Below are 21130 nucleotides of genomic sequence, written 5' to 3' on the forward strand. Positions count from 1 at the left end.
TGGCAGTTGGAGGCTACTCTCTAATTGTGCTGCTCGAGTTTCTCATTGAGGTGGCCTCTCTTGTTGTGGAGCACAGGCTCTAGAGCAAGGGCTTCAGCACTTGTGACACACAGGCCCAGTTGCCTCGTGGCATGTGGAATCTTTCCGAATCAGGAACTGAATCTATGTCCTCTGCACTGGTAGGTGGATTTTTTACCACTGGACCACCAGGGAAGTCCAGCCCATATTTCTTGACCCTGAAATATCCTCAGTCAACAGTGCAGGCCATCTAGCGATAAGTGGTGACTACAGCAGGATGGATAGAGAGACCACAAAAGGGACTTTCCACAGGAGAAAGTGAGCAGGGTGGAGCCTGCACATGTTAATTCTGGACAGAGGCAGGGGCTGGATGCAAGGACTCAGAGGACATCTGTGCTTCTTCTTGCCCTCCCCCTCCTCTGCGGGGTAGGAAGCGGACCTGGAACAAAGGGGGCGGTCTCCCCAGCCCGTTCTCCCTGGGCTTGAGGTCGATGTCTTCAGGGGCCTTGGGAGACCCCAAAGAGAAGTTCTGCAGCAGGGTGGTCAAGAAGAGGAAGAGCTCTGAGCGGGCCAAGCTCTCACCCAGACAGAGGCGTTTTCCTGAGAGTGTAAGGGAGGGAGTATCATTGGAGGATAAGATCAGAGAGGATAAGGGAGCTATTTTGGAGTCACACAGCACCGAAGTTGAGGGCTGAATAAGCTATTTCAACTTGAAGAAGGAGGAGGGCAGGAGTGTGCAAAGTAGATGGTGATAAGCAAAAAGTAAAAGTTTATCAACATGAAGCTGAACTTGAGAACATTTGGTTGCCCCACTCCCCGAAACCCCAGGATATTTGCATGTTCATTTACATAGATTTACATGCGAGGTGTTCTGATCCTATTCTTGTCCTCAGTACCAACAACACCAACAACATTAGTAGGGGCTGAGAGTGGGGGCGGGCATAGAGTGAGCTGTGTTCGCACATTTCTATCTCAGTTATATTTCAGTTCTGCCTCCTCTGGGATTATCCAGTACAGTGCCCTCCTCTGTCCCTCCTGGTGTCTCTGGTTAAGTATACTGTCAACTAAGCCAGTTTATGAGAAAAAAATGTGAAAACGCTGGAGAAATCTGTGGCAGTATGCTCTAGGGATAAGGACCATGAGAGAGGGGTTCAGGGGAGCTGAAACTTCTGGCCTGTCCTGGAGCAGGCGGGCACCTGGCTGATCAAATATCGACCTACATCTGATCATTTGCTCTAAACCTCTCAGTGTCCGCACTGTTCTGGCCACCTTGACCTTCCTCCCAGCTCCCTGGTCCTGCCCATGATCAGCAGCCAACAAAGCCAGCCTCCCAGACCCAATCCCCACGCCCCAACCTGTGGAGGTTCTGACTGGCCATGCCCACATCATGCCTATAAAGACTTGAATAGCACTCTGTCCACCTTCGCCCCCATTTTTCTGACTCTTATAACACCTACTCATATCTTCCTGCACGATGAAGTTGACCACCACAAACTGTCCCATCGAGGTGGAGCCCTGAGTATCCACTGACTTCAGCACAGGCTGTGTCCACTGGAATAACCAAGGGTGAGGCCAGCGTGTCCCTGGGCTGGGCTAGAGTTTCCACTATATCCTATTGACCTGCAGTCTCATGGGAAGGAAAGGAGCCCAGAGAGCTGCCTTGTGTGTGTGGCTAAGTTCACTATGCTTCATAAGTATTCATAGATCATCTCTGGGTGTATAATATCTCAGCTGCATTGAACTTGGATGGGGTTTTCTTAGTCCCGTGAAGTGAGGGCTAAACTTATGCGTGTCATGCTGTTTTTCCTGTGTCTTCATGTTTCAGGATAGAATCCCCGTTAACTCCCTTTTCTACATGACTGTGATGGTCTGGAATGGGCATGTTGCATGATCAGGAAAACAATCTTTTGGCTCTAAGTTGCTGAAATGTTCAGAGAGTTTATCACACCTTAGCCCTGCCCTGACCTCCGTAGATCATGACTCTATACAGGGGTTTGGGCAAGTCCCCTGAACCCTGAGCCTCTCTTTTTCCAATTCTACAAGACAGAGAATGAGTCAACACTCAGACATCAAAGGAGAAAAGCAATTTGATCATCTTGACAGGAGCTGAAAAGATTATTAATACTCAATATAACATCCTGATCAAATTTTTCAAAAAATAAAAGCTTGTTGTAAAATAGAGATTAAAAAGATCTTTCCTTAATTTCATTTAGAGTTGAGAAATATTGGGACCTTCTCTGGCAGTCCAGTGGTTAGTACTCTGCATTTTCACTGCAGAGGACCCATGTTCAATTCCCAGTCAGAGATCTAAGAGCCCACAAAATGTGCGTTGTGGCCAAAAAAAGAGAATAGAATTGAGAAAATATATGGTAGGATCACTGACTCAATGGACATGAGTTTGAGCAAACTCTGGGAGATAGTGAAGGACAGGGAAGCCTGGCATGATGCAGTTCATGGGGTCACAAAAAGTCAGACATGACTTATTGACTGAAAAACAAAATATGTTAGAATAGCCATAAAATATCTGGAATAGATCATAGCCATCATTAAGCTTAAGAGAGAAAATAAAAATATTCTCCTAAAAGTTAGAAGTCACTACTTTTGCTGTCACTACTATTACTTCACATGATTCCAGAGGTGCTAGCTCATGATATTCGGGAAAACATGCGACTTTAACACAAGAAACAAAAAGTCAAAATATCATCATTTGCAGATGCTAACACCAATTATTTGGAAAACCCAAGAGAATGAAAAATGGTTAGTTGTAAAAGTAATATAAGGAAATTGTTTGGTTATGACAGAAATATACATTTCAAAATACCAGTGGATTTTTGATATACCTATTCTAATATACCTACTCTAAAAATTTAAAATACTACATCAAAAAATTGCTGTGAACTTAATCATGTCCTTTCAGAATTTATATGTTGCAGCCCTAACTCCCAATGCAATGGTATTTAGAGAAAGGATCTTAGAAAGTAATTAGGTTGATCTTTTCTTTTTGGCCACCCCTCATGGCACGTGACATCTTAGCTCCCGGACCAGGGATGGAATCCATGCCCGCTGCAGTGGTAGTCCAGGGTCTTAACCAATTGACCACCAGCAAAGTCTGGTTATTAGCTTTGCATACATGCTTGCTAAGTCACTTCTGTTGTGTTGGACTGTTTGCGACCTATGGACTGTAGCCTGCCAGGCTCCTCTGTCCATGGGATTCTCCAGGCAAGAATACTGGAGTGGGTTGCCATGCCCTCCTCCTAGGGATCTTCCCAACCCAAGGATCGAATCTATTTGTGTCTTTTACCTCTCCTGCATTGGCAGGCAAGTTCTTTACCACTAGCACCACCTGAGAAGCCCATAAGGTTTAGATAAGCTCATTAGAAAAGCTCCTTAGGCCTCCATGAGGGAATAGTGTTCTTTTTTGTTTGTTTAAAAGTTATACCGTTTTGTATTCTCTAAACTTTCAACAATACATTAGCTTTATAATCAGAAGAAAAAGGTACTAAAGAGGAAGAAAGGAAGGAAGGAATGGAGGGAGGCAAGGAGAAAGAATGCTCTCATGTGGTAAAAACAATTCCAAGGGATTGAGTTCTTATAAGAAGAGGAAGTGATACCAGAGCCCTCACTCTACCACGTGAGGTCACAGCAAGACGGCGGCTGTGTGTGAGCCGGAAGACAGACCCCACGAGAACTTGACCATGCTGGCTCTCTGAGAGCAGACCTCCAGCCTCCAGAAATATGAGGAGATGAATTTCTGTTGTGTAAGCCACCCAGTCTACAGCCTTTTATTATGGCAGCCTGAGCTGAAAAAGAGGTTCTATCAGCAATAGCAACAATCTCTTCTCGTGTTTCTTAGGAATAAATCTAGCTAGAAGTATTCAAAACCTAGTTTAAAAAAAAATTCAACTGATATAGAGGTGATTCAAAGGAAATGCTATCTTCTTGACTGTGTGTGTGCTCAGTCCTGTCCAACTTTTTGTGAGTCCACAGACTGTAGCTTGCCAGGCTCTTCTGTCCATGGAGTTTCCCAGGCAAGAATACTGGAGTGGGTTACTATCTCTTCCTCCAGGGGATCTTCCCAACCAAGGAATTGAACCCATGTCTCCTGCATTGGCAGGCATATTCTTTACCACTGAGCCACCTGGGAAGCCCTTCTTCTTGACTGGGCTGTCAAAGTTATTTGAATTTGTAAAGCTGTCAAAGTTATTCAATGTAAACTACAAATTCAGGTTAATCTTAATAAAATTCCAGGGGGAGTTTTTGAGACTTTGACATAATAATTCCAAAGTATACTTGGAAGAAAAACAAAATATGTTAAAAAAAAAAGTAACCATAAATCTATAGAAGAAGAGTAATACAGAGAGAGCAGCAACTGTAAAATATTAAAACATATTTCTTGGGTAGAAATGGTCAAGCAGTATTATATAGCTAGAAAGACAGTAAATGAACCAGATTTATATCTACTCAGATTGAAATTTTTTAGATATGATAAATTTCAAGTCAGTAACTAAAAGTTGAATTATTTTATAGATGGTTGAATTAGGTTGTTGTATAGTTGCTCAGTCGTGTCTGACTCTTTTGTGACCCCATGGCCTGTAGCCCACCAGGCTCCTCTGTCCTTGGGATTTCCCAGGCAAGAATATTGGAGTGAGTTGCCCTTTCCTTCTCCAGGGGATATTCCTGACCCAGGGATTGAACCTGTGCCTCCTGCATTGGCAGGTGGATTTCTTATCACTGAACCACATGGGAAATCTGATTGGATCAGGGCACACATGCAAATCCAAGAACGAATATTCCTTAAATCTCTGTTCTTTAAGTGCCTTCTGAACCTCACGCTAGTCCATGGCTTGGATTAAAAACTGACAAACAAGGAATAAATCACTGAATCTTCCTTCTTTTATCTTCTTTTCTTTTTGCTATTCTTTCATTTTCTTACCTATTGTCTATGTATCTATCTGTGTATCCATGTATGTACCTATTTATCTACCTATCTATCCATCTAAACCTTTGTGTTTGTATACATGCTAAAAAAAGGACATCCTCTGTTATTAATAAGTGTGGTTGAGTGGTAAGTTACAGGTGATTTTCAAATTGAATTTTATTCTTTCTTGCTTTGTATAAAGTAGAAAAATGATGGTTATTTTCATTTTCAGAGAACATGTGAAAAATGCCCTTCCCTGATTTCAGCACATAACAGGTGCTTGGTAATGGATCACTTATTTGTCTGTTATTTTGAGTGTGCAAGTGTGTGTCTGTGCTGTCACTTTATCTCTATCACTGAGTCTCCATCTTCGTCCTCCATCGTACCTCATCTCTTCTTTTCCCCTTCACACTATCTTTGTTTCTGTAGATGTCTTTCTCTAGCCTTCAGAATTGTCATTTTTTCCCAGAAACTTTCACCTGGTGTTTGGAGTTGGGTCAAGAAAGAGAGTCACACACAGAGCGTGAGTGAGCAGGCATTTTCATGGGGAAGAAAGCGCATGACTTACCCATGGAGAATGGGATGAAGACTTCTGGCTTCTTGAAGTTGCCCTGTGCATCCAGGAAGTGGCCAGGATAGAAGGCATTTGGCTTCTCAAAGTGGCGTGGGTCATGGAGGGCAGAGCTCAGGCTGGGGTACATGGTAATGCCCTAAGAGGATGTTAAAAACAAGTGGAATCGTCAGTTCATCAGTTCAGTCGCTCAGTGGTGTCTGACTCTTTGTGACCCCATGGACATTAGGGCCTCCTTGTCCATAACCAACTCCCAGAGTTTAATCAAACTCACCTCTATTGAGTTGGCGATGCTTTTCAACCATCTCATCTTCTGTCCTCCCCTTCTCCTCCCGCCCTCAATCTTTGCCAGCATCAGGGTCTTTTCCAATGAGTCACCTCTTAGCATCAGATGGCCAAAGTATTAGAGTTTCAGCTTCAACATTAGTCTTCCAATGAACACTCAGGACTGATTTCCCTTAGGATGGACTGGTTGAATTGCCTTTGCAGTCCAAGGGACTCTCAAGACTCTTCTTCAACACCACAGTTCAAAAGCATCAATTCTTTGGTGCTCAGCTTTCTTTATAGTCCTACTCTCACATGCATACATGACTACTGGAAAAACTGTAGCTTTGACCAGATGGACCTTTATTGACAAAGTAATGTCTCTGCTTTTTAATATGCTGCCTAGGTTGGTCATGACCTAAATCAAATCCCTTATGATTATGCAGTGGAAGTGAGAAATAGATTTAAGGGCCTATATCTGATAGATGGAGTGCCTGATGAACTATGGCATGAGGTTTATGACATTGTACAGGAGACAGGGATCAAGACCATCTCCATGGAAAAGAAATGCAAAAAAGCAAAATGGCTGTCTGTGGAAGCCTTACAAATAGCTGTGAAAAGAAGAGAAACGAAAAGCCAAGGAGAAAAGGAAAGATGTAAGCATCTGAATGCAGAGTTCCAAAGAATAGCAAGGAGAGATAAGAAAGCCTTCTTCAGTGATCAATGCAAAGAAATAGAGGAAAACAACAGAATGGGAAAGACTAGAGATCTCTTCAAGAAAATTAGAGATACCAAGGGAACATTTCATGCAAAGACGGGCTCAATAAAGGACAGAAATGGTATCGACCTAACAGAAGCAGAAGATATTAAGAAGAGGTGGCAAGAATACATGGAAGAACTGTACAAAAAGGATCTTCACAACCCGGATAATCACGATGGTGTGATCACTCATCTAGAAACTTGACCATCTTGGCAAAACTCTCACATTCCTCCTGGAATGTGAAGTCAAGTGGGCCTTAGAAAGCATCACTACGAACAAAGCTAGTGGAGGTGATGGAATTCCAGTGGAGCTATTTCAAATCCTGAAAGATGATGCTGTGAAAGTGCTGCACTCAATATGCCAGCAAATTTGGAAAACTCAGCAGTGGCCTCAGGACTGGAAAAGGTCAGTTTTCATTCTAATCCCAAAGAAAGGCAATGCCAAAGAATGCTCAAACTACCGCACAATTGCACTCATCTCACACGCTAGCAAAGTAATGCTCAAAATTCTCCCAGCCAGGCTTTAGCAATACGTGAACTGTAAACTTCCAGATGCTCAAGCTGGTTTTAGAAAAGGCAGAGGAACCAGAGATCAAATTGCCAACATCTGCTGGATCATGGAAAAAGCAAGAGAGTTCCAGAAAAACATCTATTTCTGCTTTATTGATTATGCCAAAACCTTTGACTGTGTGGATCACAATAAACTGTGGAAAATTCTTCAAGAGATGGGAATTCCAGACCACCTGACCTGCCTCTTGAGAAACCTATATGCAGGTCAGGAAGCAACAGTTAGAACTGGACATGGAACAACAGACTGGTTCCAAATAGGAAAAAGAGTATATCAAGGCTGTATATTGTTACCCTGCTTATTTAACTTCTATGCAGAGTACATCATGAGAAACGCTGGACTGGAAGAAACACAAGCTGGAGTGAAGATTGCCAGGAGAAATATCAATAACCTCAGATATGCAGATGACACCACCCTTATGGCAGAAAGTGAAGAGGAACTAAAAAGCCTCTTGGTGCAAGTGAAAGAGGAGAGTGAAATAGTTGGCTTAAAGCTCAACATTCAGAAAACGAAGATCATGGCACCTGGTCTCATCACTCCATGGGAAATAGATGGAGAAACAGTGAAAACAGTGTCAGACTTTATTTTTGGGGGCTCCAAAATCACTGCGGATGGTGATTGCAGCCATGAAATTAAAAGACACTTACTCCTTTGAAGAAAAGTTATGACCAAACTAGATAGCATATTCAAAAGCAGAGACATTACTTTGCTGACTAAGGTCCATCTAGTCAAGGCTATGGTTTTTCCAGTAGTCATGTATGGATGTGAGAGTTGGACTGTGAAGAAGGCTGAGCACCGGAGAATTGATGCTTTTGAACTGTGGTGTTGGAGAAGACTCTTGAGAGTCCCTTGGACTGCAAGGAGATCCAACCAGTCCATTCTGAAGGAGATCAACCCTGGGATTTCTTTCGAAGGAATGATGCTAAAGCTGAAACTCCAGTACTTTGGTCACCTCATGTGAAGAGTTGACTCATTGGTAAAGACTCTGATTCTGGGAGGGATTGGAGTCAGGAGAAGAAGGGGACGACTTAGGATAGGATGGCTGGATGGCATCACTGACTCGATGGACGCGAGTCTGAATGAACTCCAGGACTTGGTGATGGACAGGGAGGCCTGGCATGCTGCGATTCATGGGGTTGCAAAGAGTCGGACACGACTGAGCGACTGAACTGAACTGAAGGTTGGTCATAGCTTTTCTTCCAAGGACCAAGCGTCTTTTAATTTCATCTCTGCAGTCAACGTCCACAGTGATTTTGGAGCCCAGAAAAATAAAGTCAGCCACTGTTTCCACTGTTTCCCCATCTATTCGCCATGAAGTGATGGGACCTGATGCTATGATCTTAGTTTTCTGAATGTTGAGGTTTAAGCCAATTTTTCACTCTCCTCTTTCACTTTCATCAAGAGGCTTTTTAGTTCTTCTTCACTTTCTGCCATAAGGGTGGTGTCATATGCATAACTGAAGTTACTGATATTTCTTCCAGCAATCTTGACTCCAGCTTGTGCTTCCTCCACCCCAGCGTTTCTCATGATGTATTCTACATAGAAGTTAAATAAGCAGGGTGACAATATACAGCCTTGACGTACTCCATTTCCTATTTGGAACTAGTCTGTTGTTCCATGTCCAGTTCTAACTGTTGCTTCCTAATCTGCATACAGATTACTCAAGAGGCAGGTCAGGTGGTCTGGAATTCCCATCTCTTGAAGAATTTTCCACAGTTTATTGTGATCCACATAGTCAAAGGCTTTGGCATAGTCAATAAAGCAGAAATAGATGTTTTTCTGGAACTCTCTAGCTTTTTTGGTGATCCAGCAGATGTTGGCAATTTGATCTCTGGTTTCTCTGCCTTTTCTAAAAACAGCTTGAACATCTGGAAGTTCACAGTTCACATATTGTTGAAGTCTGGCTTGGAGAATGTTGAGAATTACTTTACTAGCCTGTGAGATGAGTGCAATTGTGCAGTAGTGTGAGCATTCCTTGGCATTGCCTTTCTTTGGGATTAGAATGAAAACTGACCTTTTCCAGTCCTGTGGCCACTGCTGAATTTTCCAAACTTGCTGGCATATTGAGTGCAGCACTTTCAAAGCATCATCTTCTAAGATTTGAAAGAGCTCAACTGGAATTCCATCACCTCCTCTAGCTTTGTTCATAGTGATGCTTTCTAAGGCCCACTTGATTTCACATTCCAGGATGTCTGGCTTTAGGGAGTGTTCACACCATCATGATTATCTGGGTTGTGAAGCTCTTTTTTGTACGGTTCTTCTGTGTATTCTTGCCACCTCTTTTTAATATCTTCTGCTTCCGTTAGGTCTATACCATTTCCGTCCTTTATATAGCCCATCTTTGCATGAAATGTTCCCTTGATATCTCTAATTTTCTTGAAGAGATCTCTAGTCTTTCCTATTCTGTTGTTTTCCTCTATTTCTTTGCACTGATCACTGAGGGAGGCTTTCTTATCTCTCCTTGTTACTCTTTCGAACTCTGCATTCAAATAGGTATGTCTTTCCTTTTCTCCTTTGCTTTTGGCTTCTCTTCTTTTTACAGCTCTTTGTAAGGCCTCTTCAATACCCATTTTGCCTTTTTGCGTTTCTTTTTCTTGGGGATGGTCTGATTCCTGTCTCCCATACAATGTCACAAACCTCCGTCCATAGTTCATCAGGGACTTTGTCAACCAGATCCAGTCACTTAAATCTATTTCTTATTTCCACTGTGTAATCATTAGGGATTTGATTTAGGTAATACCTGAATGGCTTAGTGGTTTTCCCTACTTTCTTCAATTTAAGTCTGAATTTGGCAATAAGGAATTCATGATCTGAACAAGTCAGCTCCCGGTCTTCTTTTTGCTGACTGTATAAAGCTTCTCCATCTTTGACGGCAAAGAATATAATCAATCTGATTTCAGTGTTGACCATCTAGCGATGTCCATGTGTAGAGTCTTCTCTTGTGTTGTTGGAAGAGAGTGTTTGCTATGACCAGTGCATTCTCTTGGCAAAACTCTATGAGCCGTTGCCCTGTATCATTCTGTACTCGAGAGACAAATTTGCCTGTTACTCCAGGTATTTCTTGATTTCCTGCTTTTGCATTCCAGTTCTCCATAATAAAAAGACATCTTTTTTGGGTGTTAGTTCTAGAAGGTCTTGTAGGTCTTTATAAAACTGTTCAACTTCAGCTTCTTCAGCATTGCTGGTTGGGGCATAGGCTTGGATTACTGTGATGTTGAATAGTTTGCACTGGAAACAAACAGAGATCATTCTGTCGTTTTTGAGACTGCATCCAAGTACTGCAGTTTGGGCCCTTTTGTTGACCATGATGGCTGCTCCATTTCTTCTAAGGGATTCTTGCCCACAGTAGTAGATATATTCGTCATCTGAATAAAATCCACCCATTCCAGTATATTTTAGTTTGCTGATTCCTGAAATGTCGACATTCACTCTTGCCATCTCCTGTTTGATCACTTCCAATTTGCCTTGATTCATGGACCTAACATTTCAGTTTCCTAGTGGAGGTGATGAAATTCCAGTAGAGCTATTTCAAATCCTGAAAGATGATGCTGTGAAATTGTTGCACTCAATATGCCAGCAAATTTGAAAAACTCAGCAGTGGCCACAGGACTGGAAAAGGTCAGTTTTCATCCTAATCCCCAAAAAAGGCAGTGCCAAAGAATGCTCAAACTACTGCACAATTGCACTCTACTCACACACTAGTAAAGTAATGCTCAAAATTCTCCAAGCCAGGCTTCGGCTATACATGAACCGTGAACTTCCAGATGTTCAAGCTGGTTTTAGAAAAGGCAGAGGAACCAGAGATCAAATTGCCAACATCCGCTGGATCATGGAAAAAGCAAGAGAGTTCCAGAAAAACACCTATTTCTGCTTTATTGACTATGCCAAAGCCTTTGACTGTGTGGATCACAATAAACTGGAAAATTCTGAAACAGATGGGAATACCAGACCACGTGACCTGCCTCTTGAGAAACCTATATGCAGGTCAGGAGGCAGCAGTTAGAACTGGACATGGAACAACAGACTGCTTCCAAATAAGAAAAGCAGTATGTCAGGCTGTATATTGTCACACTGCTTATTTAACGTATATGCAGAGTATATCACGAGAAATGCTGGGCTGGAGGAAGCACTAGCTGGAATCAAGATTGCTGGGAGAAATATGAATAACCTCAGATATGCAGATGACAACACCCTTATGGCAGAAAGTTAAGAAGAACTAAAAAGCCTCTTGATGAAAGTGAAAGAGGAGAGTGAAAAAGTTGGCTTAACTCAAATTCAGAAAACTAAGATCACGGCATCGGGTCTCATCACTTCATGGTGAATATATGGGGAAACAGTGTCAGGCTTTATTTTTCTGAGGTCCAAAATCACTGCGGATGGTGATTGCAGCCATGAAATTAAAAGACACTTACTCCTTGGAAGGAACGTTATGACCAACCTAGGCAGCATAGTCAAAAGCAGAGACATCACTTTGCCAACAAAGATCCATCTAGTCAAGGCTATGGTTTTTCCAGTGGTCATGTATGGATGTAAGAGTTGGACTGTGAAAAAGGCTGAGCACTGAAGAATTGATGCTTTTGAACTGTGGTGTTGGAGAAGACTCTTGGGAGTCCCTTTTACTCTGAGATCCAACCAGTCCATCCTAAAGGAGATCAGTCCTGGGAGTTCACTGGAAGGACTGACATTGAAGCTGAAACTCCAATACTTTGGCCATCTGATGCAAAGAGCTGACTCATTATAAAAGACCCTGATGCTGGCAAAGATTGAGAGCAGGAGGAGAACGGGATGACAGAGGATGAGATGGTTGGATGGCATCACTGACTCAATGGACATGGGTTTGGTTGGACTCCTGGAGTTGGTGATGGACAGGGAGGCCTGGTGTGTTGTGGTTCATGGGGTCGCAAGAGTCAGACATGACTGAGCCACTGAACTGAACTGAACCAATGCAATATTGCTCTTTACAACATCGGACCTTGCTTCCATCACCAGTCACATCCACAACTAGTTGTTGTTTCTGCTTTGGCTTCGTCTCTTCCTTCTTTTAGCAGTTATTTCTCTACTGATCTTTAGTAGCATATTGGGCACCTAAACATGGAACAACAGGCTGGTTCCAAATAGGAAAAGGAGGGCGTCAAGGCTGTATATTGCCACCCTGCTTATTTAACTTATATGCAGAGTACATCATGAGAAACGCTGGGCTGGAAGAAGCACAAGCTGGAATCAAGATTGCTGGGAGAAATATCAATCACCTCAGATATGCAGATGACAACACCCTTATGGCAGAAAGTGAAGAGAAACTAAAAAGCCTCTTGATGAAAGTGAAAGGACAGGACAGAACTGAGTCGCTCAGGCGTGTCCAGCTCTTTGCGACCCCATGGACTGTAGCCTATCAGGCTCCTCTGTCCATGGAATTTTCCAGGCAAGAGTGCTGGGGTGGACTGCCATTTCCTTCTCCAGGGGGAAAATGAAAGAGGAGAGTGAAAAAGTTGGCTTAAAGCTCAAATTCAGAAAACTAAGATCATGGCACCTGGTCCCATCACTTCATGGCAAATAGATGGGGAAACAACGGAAACAGTGTCAGGCTTTATTTTGGGGGCTCCAAAATCACTGCAGATAGTGATTGCAGCCATGAAATTAAAAGACACTTACTCCTTGGAAGGAAAGTTATGAACAACCTAGATAGCATATTGAAAAGCAGAGACATTACTTTGCAAACAAAGATTCGTCTAGTCAAGTGTCGGGAGCTGCGTTAGGCATTACTGACAAAATGGAGGCATGGCCCCAACTCCCTCTCTTTGTCCCACAGGCACGGACCCAGGATGAAGGAGTTAGGCTTTGTGATTCTGACTTGTTTTTTCCTTTCCTCACCTAAGTTGACTGAAAAGAATATTAAGGTGCTTATTGTTCTTGAGAGGAGCGTGAGAAGGCACAAAGCCTTCTGCAGCTGTGCTCAGAGAATAATTCATAAAGTTAATCATTGACATTTGTTCAAGGACTTTTACAAAAGCGTGTTCCAGGGTGAGAATGTAGGCTGCAGCTTATGGCCATGGGAGGGATTGCTATCTGAATCCTATTTGTGAGGAAAGTGTTTATGGCAAAGGAGTTTGCTGAATTTAGGGTTTAGGAATAATTAAAATAGAAGCTAAAGATTTAAGGAATGTTGTAATGTTAGCATATTCTACTATAGCTTATAAAGATTAGGAACTTTAGAGATATTAATAGCTAGAAGCCCTTTTTAAGAAATAGTAAGCTTAGGATACTAGGGGCAAACAGGACTTAGAAAGATAAGAAATAAGCTGAGGTTTGTGTTATGCACAAGTTACAATGTAATCATGAGTTAAAGTAAACACTATTCTGAGAGAACTGCTGGAGCAGAAACTCTGTTTGAAGGGCAACAATGATTTATGGAAACAATAAATCTGGGTGAGGGGAAATTGAAACTGTCAAACCTCTGACCTAACGCTTTTGTTAAAGTATAAAAAGAATCTTAAGCTTGAAGTAAAGTTACGCAGTCCAAGAAAATTGAGAGGCTGGGTCATTTCTTGCCGACACCACCCATCTCTTCAGGTTGATTCCCTGGCTGCTGGAGCTGGACTCCGACAGTCAAGGCTATGTTTTTTCCTGTGGTCATGTATGGATGTGAGAGTTGGACTGAGAAGAAAGCTGAGCGCTGAAGACTTGATGCTTTTGAACTGTGGTGTTGGAGAAGACTCTTGAGAGTCCCTTGGACTGCAAGGAGATCCAACCAGTCCATTCTAAAGGAGATCAGTCATGGGTGTTCTTTGGAAGGAATGATGCTAAAGCTGAAACTCCAGTATTTTGGCCACCTCATGCAAAGTGTTGACTCATTGGAAAAGACTCTGATGCTGGGAGGGATTGGGGGGAGGAGAAGAAGGGGACAACAGAGGATGAGATGGCTTGATGGCATCACCGACTCGATGGATGTGAGTTTGAGTGAACTCTGGGAGTTGGTGATGGACAGGGAGGCCTGGCATGCTGCGATTCATGGGGTCGCAAAGAGTCGGACACGACTGAGTGACTGAACTGAACTGAACTGACCTGGGGAATTCATCTTACAGTGGTTTATCTTTTTGCCTTTCTTACTGTTTATTGGGCTCTCAAGGCAAGAATAAGTGGTTTACCATTCCCTTCTCCAGTGGCCCTCATTTTGTCAGAACTTTCCACCATGACCATCCATCTTGGGTTGCCTTTGATTGCATGGCTCATAGTTTCATTGAGTTAGACAAGGCTGTGGTCCATGTGATTAGATTGGTTACTTTTCTGTGATTGTGGTTTCAGTCTGTCTGCCCTCTAATGCCCTCTCCCAGCACATACCATCATACTGGGGTTTCTCTGACCTTGGACCCAAATGACCATTAACAAAGAGTGGCTGAATCTACTAATGTGCCTCCACAGCTGATAATGAGCTTCATCCAGTGTGTGGCTCTATAGTTGGTGGCAGGAATGTTGAAATGATTCTCCCACATTTGATTGCTAGTGTCCCATCCCTCCAGGTTTCCTTACCAACCACCCTCATCCCTCATCCCCAAGACCCCTTGGCCTACTTTATGTTCCATCAACTAAAAGGTTCACATCTGACTCAGCAGAGCCCTATAAACAGCTGACTCCAAGACTGGGGCCAGAATATAACCTGATGGGTGCTGTTCCTTGGGTGATTCAAAACTGTGGATATCACCTCTAGGTACACGTATACTCAGCAACATAAGCTACTGCAAAAAAATGAGTTATAACCATAGGCATTGTCCTGAACAATATATCCACAGCAAACTGTTATATTTAAAAAATAAAGGCACACTCACACACACACACACACACACACACACAAATTGCAAATTGTGTTAGATGCATAAAAAGACAAGGTCACTCAGTTGCAACCTGACTCTCACAGTATGAGCCAATTGTTGTGTGTATGGATATATATAAACACATGGATTCATATAAACATTAAGAAGAAATGATTTTAAAAGTTTTACAAAAACCAACTCTACTGTATAACGAGCTTCAAAAATATATTCTCTTTTCTCCAGCAAACCTAATATCTTGTAAAGGTAATAAATATGACTGAACAAAAGAAAGAAGACTTCAGTATATTTGTAAAATCTCTTCTCTTCCATAGAAATCTGGAATGAAAATTCTTATCATAGTCCAACAACCAGATATGAACCATAGGATTGGAGGCAGACAGCACCTACAATCAAGATTTGTGACCCTGCTGCTCTCACCTTAGGGAGGTAATATCCTCGGAAGTGAGTGTCCTTGATGACAGAGTGGGGGACACCAACAGGGACTAGGTCACTGAATCTCTGAATCTTGTGGATCTGTATAAGGCATCTGTATAAGGCATTTTTGCCCGATCTTCCAGAGCTGGGAGACGGTGTGCACCAATCACTCTGTCGATTTCTGCCTGGACTTTCTCTGAGAACAGTTCAAGTGGGAGGAGGGTATGTCAACAAATGCCCATAACAGTGGACTCAACCAAGTGACCTGAAAATGACCTGCAGACTGATGAAAGGGTCTTATAAATTCTTTTCTAAGATGTTGGGTTATCGTTCCTCTCAATGAGAGCATCAAAAAAGAAAGTTAGAAACTTGTTTGTGAAGAAGTCTTATCTGTTATTTTTACTCTAGTTATGAGTTATGACAGGGGGTAAGTTGGGTAAGGACAGGTGGGTGGAAATTCATTCAACACTTAATGGTGCTTTTTGCTTTTCCAACTAAAAATGAGTTGCAGCTGAAACTGGTGTCATCTCCTTTTGTCTCACTCACTTGCTATGTGATTTTAGATAAGTCATTCCCTCAGGCTGGCCTTAAATTCATTCTTATGAAACAATGGAGTTTGGTGAGATGAGAGTTTCTCCAAGTCTGATCTGCAGACATCAACATGAGAACCAGTGAAGGTGCTTTTTAATTAGTTGTAATTTGGCAATATATACTAAAAAGTCAAGTTCTTAGTCCACCTCAAAGAGTAGTTGGCAAGAATCCTGTACTTTAGTAGACAGCAAAATGCACTGCAAAACGTAATGCTTTACGTCAGGAGCATTCTTTGAAAACCAGAAGGCACCTTATCATCACTCAGGGCAGATTGCAAAACACTGCATAAGTACAAACACCTTCTACACCAGAGGGTGCTTGCCTCCTTGAAAAATTCTTTGTAAAATAAATCCTAAAGTACTTTGTCAACTTCAAAGAGCTTTGTCCCTGGCAAACTTTTATTACAAGTTACAAATGCCTGTGTGCTGTGCTTAGTTGCTCAGTCACATGTGATTCCTTGCAGTCCCATGGACTATAGCCCACCTGACTCCTCTGTCCATGGGGATTCTCCAGGCAAGAATATTGAAGTGGGTTGCCATGCCCTCCTCCAGGGGAATCTTCCCAATGCAGGGATCCAACCCAGGTCTCCCCCATTGCAGGAGGATTCTTTACCAGCTGAGCTACCAGGGAAGCCCTCTGGGGTGATTTTTTTTGTTTTCCCCCAGATCGCTCAGGACAGAAGTTATCTGTCTCAGCCTATCAGCCTCCCAGCATGGCCTTAGAGACCCTCATTCCTCCCCCGCCCTCACCTCCTATAAGCCCAGCTCACCTAAGACACCAGGGTTCGTATGAAGGAGTAGAAACCCAAAGCAGAGTGTGGAGCTGGAGGTCTCTGTACCAGCAAAGAACAGTGAGAGCACCGTGTTAACGAAATGCTCCTGGTGAAACTCACTCTCAAGATCTGAGCGCTCCTAGAGATGGAGATGGGTGATTCTTAACATTTCCCCCTGCAGAAATTCCCCCATTTCTGAGTCTTCTTATCTCCCTACCAACACCATGTTCCTCTTCTTTTTCTTGAACCTTTTTTTCTCTAATCAAGGCCAGTTTAGTTCAATTCAGTTCAGTCACTCAGTCGTGTCCGACTCGTTGTGACCCCATGAATCTCAGCACTCCAGGCCTCCCTGTCCATCATCAACTCCCGGAGTTCACTCAGACTCACATCCATCGAGTCAGTGATGCCATCCAGCCATCTCATCCTCTGTCGTCCCGTTCTCCTCCTGCCTCCAATCCCTCCCAGCATCAGAGTCTTTCCCAATGAGTCAACTCTTTGCATGAGGTGGCCAAAGTACTGGAGTTCAGCTTAAGCATCATTCCTTCCAAAGAAATCCCAGGACTGGTCTCCTTCAGAATGGACTGGTCGGATCTCCTTGCAGTCCAAGGGACTCTCAAGAGTTTTCTCCAACAACAAGGTACCAAAAGGGTGAGCTCCAGAGTGAAAGTGTCTGGACTTCAAATTCTGGCCCTAACATTTACCAGCTGTGTGTATTTGGGCAAGGAATATAACCTCTTTGTGCCTTAGCACATCCTCATGGAGTTATTTTATAATGTATGATAAGCTCAATGAAAATTAGAGGTTAATTTCTTGATGTCATTGCTATTGTTGATTTTCTCTGTCCTGGGGTGTCATTGCACTCCTGATTGGCCTTTGCAGTTTACGTTCCAGGGATATTGCTGAATATATTTAACAACTAGTAGGCACAGTACTTTGCTGACTAAGGTCCGTTTAGTCAAGGCTATGGTTTTTCCTGTGGTCATGTATGGATGTGAGAGTTGGACTGTGAAGAAGGCTGAGCACTGAAGAATTGATGCTTTTGAACTGTGGTGTTGGAGAAGACTCTTGAGAGTCCCTTGGACTGCAAGGAGAGCCAACCAGTCCATTCTGAAGGAGATCAGCCCTGGGATTTCTTTGGAAGGAATGATACTAAAGCTGAAACTCCAGTACTTTGGCCACTTCATGCAAAGAGTTGACTCATTGGAAAAGACTTTGATGGGGGGAGGGATTGCGGGCAGGAGGAGAAGGGGACGACAGAGGATGGGATGGCTGGATGGCATCACTGACTCGATGGACATGAGTCTGAGTGAACTCCGGGAGTTGGTGATGGACAGGGAGGCCTGGTGTGCTGCGATTCATGGGGTCACAAAGAGTCGGACATGACTGAGCGACTGAAATGAACTGAACTGAACTGAACTGAGGCACTTGCCAGAACAGACATTGGTCTCAATCAGTTAGAACAGATGTGGGCTTCTGACTAATCAGAACAGACTCAGTTCTGTGCCTCTCAGAATCGGAGGAAGGAGTGAGATCCATCTCAGAGTAAGCTTACTAGGCCACATGTTAACTCCTTGGTCTTAATCTCTTTAAAAGCATTCCAGAAGGAAGGCTTGGAGAGGATTAGGAAGGAATAGAGAGGAGGGATTGGACCATGGACTGCTTTCTAATCCTTAGGGAAGTATTTCAACATTTAAAGAACACGTACATCCCACACAAAGAGGCTAGCTCAATGACAGTAGTGTGTCCATCAGTCTCTTTCTGGCTCCCCCAGGGCAGCCCTTGCCTTGTCCATATTTAACAACTGGTATGGCTCTTGCCAGACCAATCAGAACAGACATTGGCCTGCACCAATCAGAACAGACATTGGTCTTTATCAATCTGAATATACATGGAACTTGACCAATCAGAACAGTCTTGACTGTCACAACTGGGGGAAGGAATGAGCTGTGTCTCAGAGAAAGCTTACTGGACACATGTTAACTGCTTAGTTACCAGCTCTTTAAAGGCTGTTTGGAGGAAGGCTTGGAGAGGCATAGGGAAAAATGGTGGGGGATTATGGATCTTGGCTTTCTTGCTAATCCTTAAGGAACAACGTTTAAAGAACACATACATCACACTGAAAGATATTAGTTCAATGTCAGTACAGTTTCCATCACTCTGATTCCCATCCCCAATGCATATCCGGGGCAGGTCTTGCCTTGTCCATGCGAAGCAGGAAGGAATCAATGAAGTCCTTAGGGCCACTGGGATCCAGCATCTTCTGGTGCCTCTCCACGTTCTCAGTGATAAAAGCTTTCACTTCTTCAATCATGCTGTACAAGCGGATGTGTTTGCCAGGAAAGTGTTTCAAGATGCCCGGGAAGATTTCAAACACCTACAGGGCAGCCAACAAGGCACAGAACCCATTGTATTCACTGGGCTGGTTCTGTGAGTGTTGATGCTTTGAGCTGCACACGTAGCAACATCTAAAGGGCATCGTTCACCCCATGGACTTGGAGGGTGTGCCTCCCAACTGAGTGTGCATGCACACACTCATACACACACACATACTCACACAAACACACACAAACAGTGGTGCCTGGACCTCTGCACCCAGCCCCAGTCACTCTCACATCTACTGAGGTTCCTTCTCTCGAAGCCCGTCCTGTCCAAGGCCTGATTTAGACCCCCAAACTGATGGACGGCCTCACCTGGGAGGGCCACTAAATCTTCTGTGTTTAGTGTTCAGGACAGAAAAAGTATCTGATCTTTCTGGGATCCACCACCCTAATTGCTGGCCCACTATGCAGTTGATGACTCACCTGGGTATAGAAGGAGGAGAGAATGATCAAGATTTCATTAAGTAAATGTAGCAGCTGTAATAGTCTAGGGTCCTGATAATTAAAGCGCTCACCAAAGACAATGGAGCAGATTATGTTGGCACTGATGAAGTTAAAAAGGAAATGAGGATCCAGGTAGGCCCTGAGGAGAGAGATCTGTCATGGGGGGAGGGGTCCCCTGCACAGTCCTTCTGATTGGCTCTGACCTGACTGGTGCCATCTCATCCTGGCTGGTGCCATCTCATCCTAGCTCCTTTGATTAGTTTCTTTGTCTTTCCCTTGGCTGACTGGGCTTTCATTGGGTATCTAAGATTTTCTTTCTGAAAGTCTTCACCTCTGAGTCTTTTGTTGCTTTTCTTGGTCTATGTCTTGGGCTGACTTTCTCTGGACTTTCTCTGGTCTTTTCGTTAACTCTACTCACTCTTTCTTTCAGACTCACTCCTTCTTCTCTGTTCTCTTGCCACATCTTTGTAGCCCCTCTCCTTAACCTCATTGACATTCTGTGTTCCCCTGACTTTAATTCCCTACTCCCTTTACTTTTTGCTTTCACTTTTCCTTGCAGTTTCTGTTCCTAGATTTATTGTGTCACCTTCTCCATATCTCTCCATCTTGCTTTTGCTGTCTTTCTCTCTGTCTATGCTCTCTGTGCTTCTGTCTACTTTCTCTGCCTCTCTCTCTCTCTTTGCTAGTCTCTGTCTCTCTCTGTTTTTCCTCATTCTCTTTCTCTTTTTCTGTCTCTATCTCCTTCTCTCTTTATCTGAACCTGTTTCTGCCTCTCTCTGTCTTTGTCTCTGGATCTCTCATTATCAGTCACATGCCCTCTCCCTCTCTCTCACCCCATCTCATCCTCACCTCCACCCAGCCCGCACTCACCCTGGGATTTCCGAAGCTCCTCCACCAGAGACTGAGCCTCCTCCTTAATTCATTCCTCAATACTCCGCTTCCCCATCCCAAAGTCCTTCATGGCGGTCACAGAAAATTGCCGTAGAACCTTCCATGACTTCCCACTGGCAAGGTTTTGAAGGCACATGGGATAGTCCCTCCTCCTCTCCCTAATCCTCACCCCTATCCCCCCACTCACCTGGTTCCTGGAAGAGAGAGTCAATGATGGTGATGCGCCCTCGGCCAGAGAACGCTTCAGCCTGATCCACCAGAGCCTCCTTCATTGCTTCGTACCCCCACAGGATGACAGCTGGCCGAGACCCCAGATAGAAGGTAAAGACATCCCCATATTTCTCCCGCAGCTGTGGGGGCAGAGTCCAGGTCTCACTCTCTGACTCAAGAAAAGGATCTCCACCTCACCCCTGGATCACACCTCCCAGCTAGCCTATCCTGCACGCTACAGCCCCATCAGGGAAGAGCAAAGACTGGAACTCTATGGTTTCCTCTGAACCTCACATATATCACCTGACCCGGAGCATCCGCCTCTGTTGACTTTACCCTGAGCCCTCCCAGCTTTGCTTTTAAGAATTACAGAGGGCATGGTCCTAAGATGGTGGAGGAATAGGACAGGGAGACCACTTTCTCCCTGACAAATTCATCGAAAGAACGCTTGAACACTGAGAAAATTTCACAAAACAACTTCCGAATGCTGGCAGAAGACATCAGAC

At 43.7% G+C, this 21130-nt stretch overlaps 1 protein-coding gene across 1 annotated transcript in view; it reads right to left on the reverse strand.

The window, feature by feature from the left end:
- The window catches only part of LOC102169213 (cytochrome P450 2B4), a 37055-nt gene continuing 16286 nt past the window's right edge, over positions 362 to 21130 (reverse strand). The window contains 5 exon segments of the mRNA XM_018063177.1: positions 362 to 618; positions 5505 to 5646; positions 15342 to 15437; positions 15440 to 15534; positions 16699 to 16840. Of these exon segments, the coding sequence (XP_017918666.1) occupies positions 362 to 618; positions 5505 to 5646; positions 15342 to 15437; positions 15440 to 15534; positions 16699 to 16840 (732 nt within the window).

Source organism: Capra hircus, chromosome 18 (genome assembly GCF_001704415.2).
Source record: "Capra hircus breed San Clemente chromosome 18, ASM170441v1, whole genome shotgun sequence".
NCBI classification, from domain to species: Eukaryota; Metazoa; Chordata; class Mammalia; order Artiodactyla; family Bovidae; genus Capra; species Capra hircus.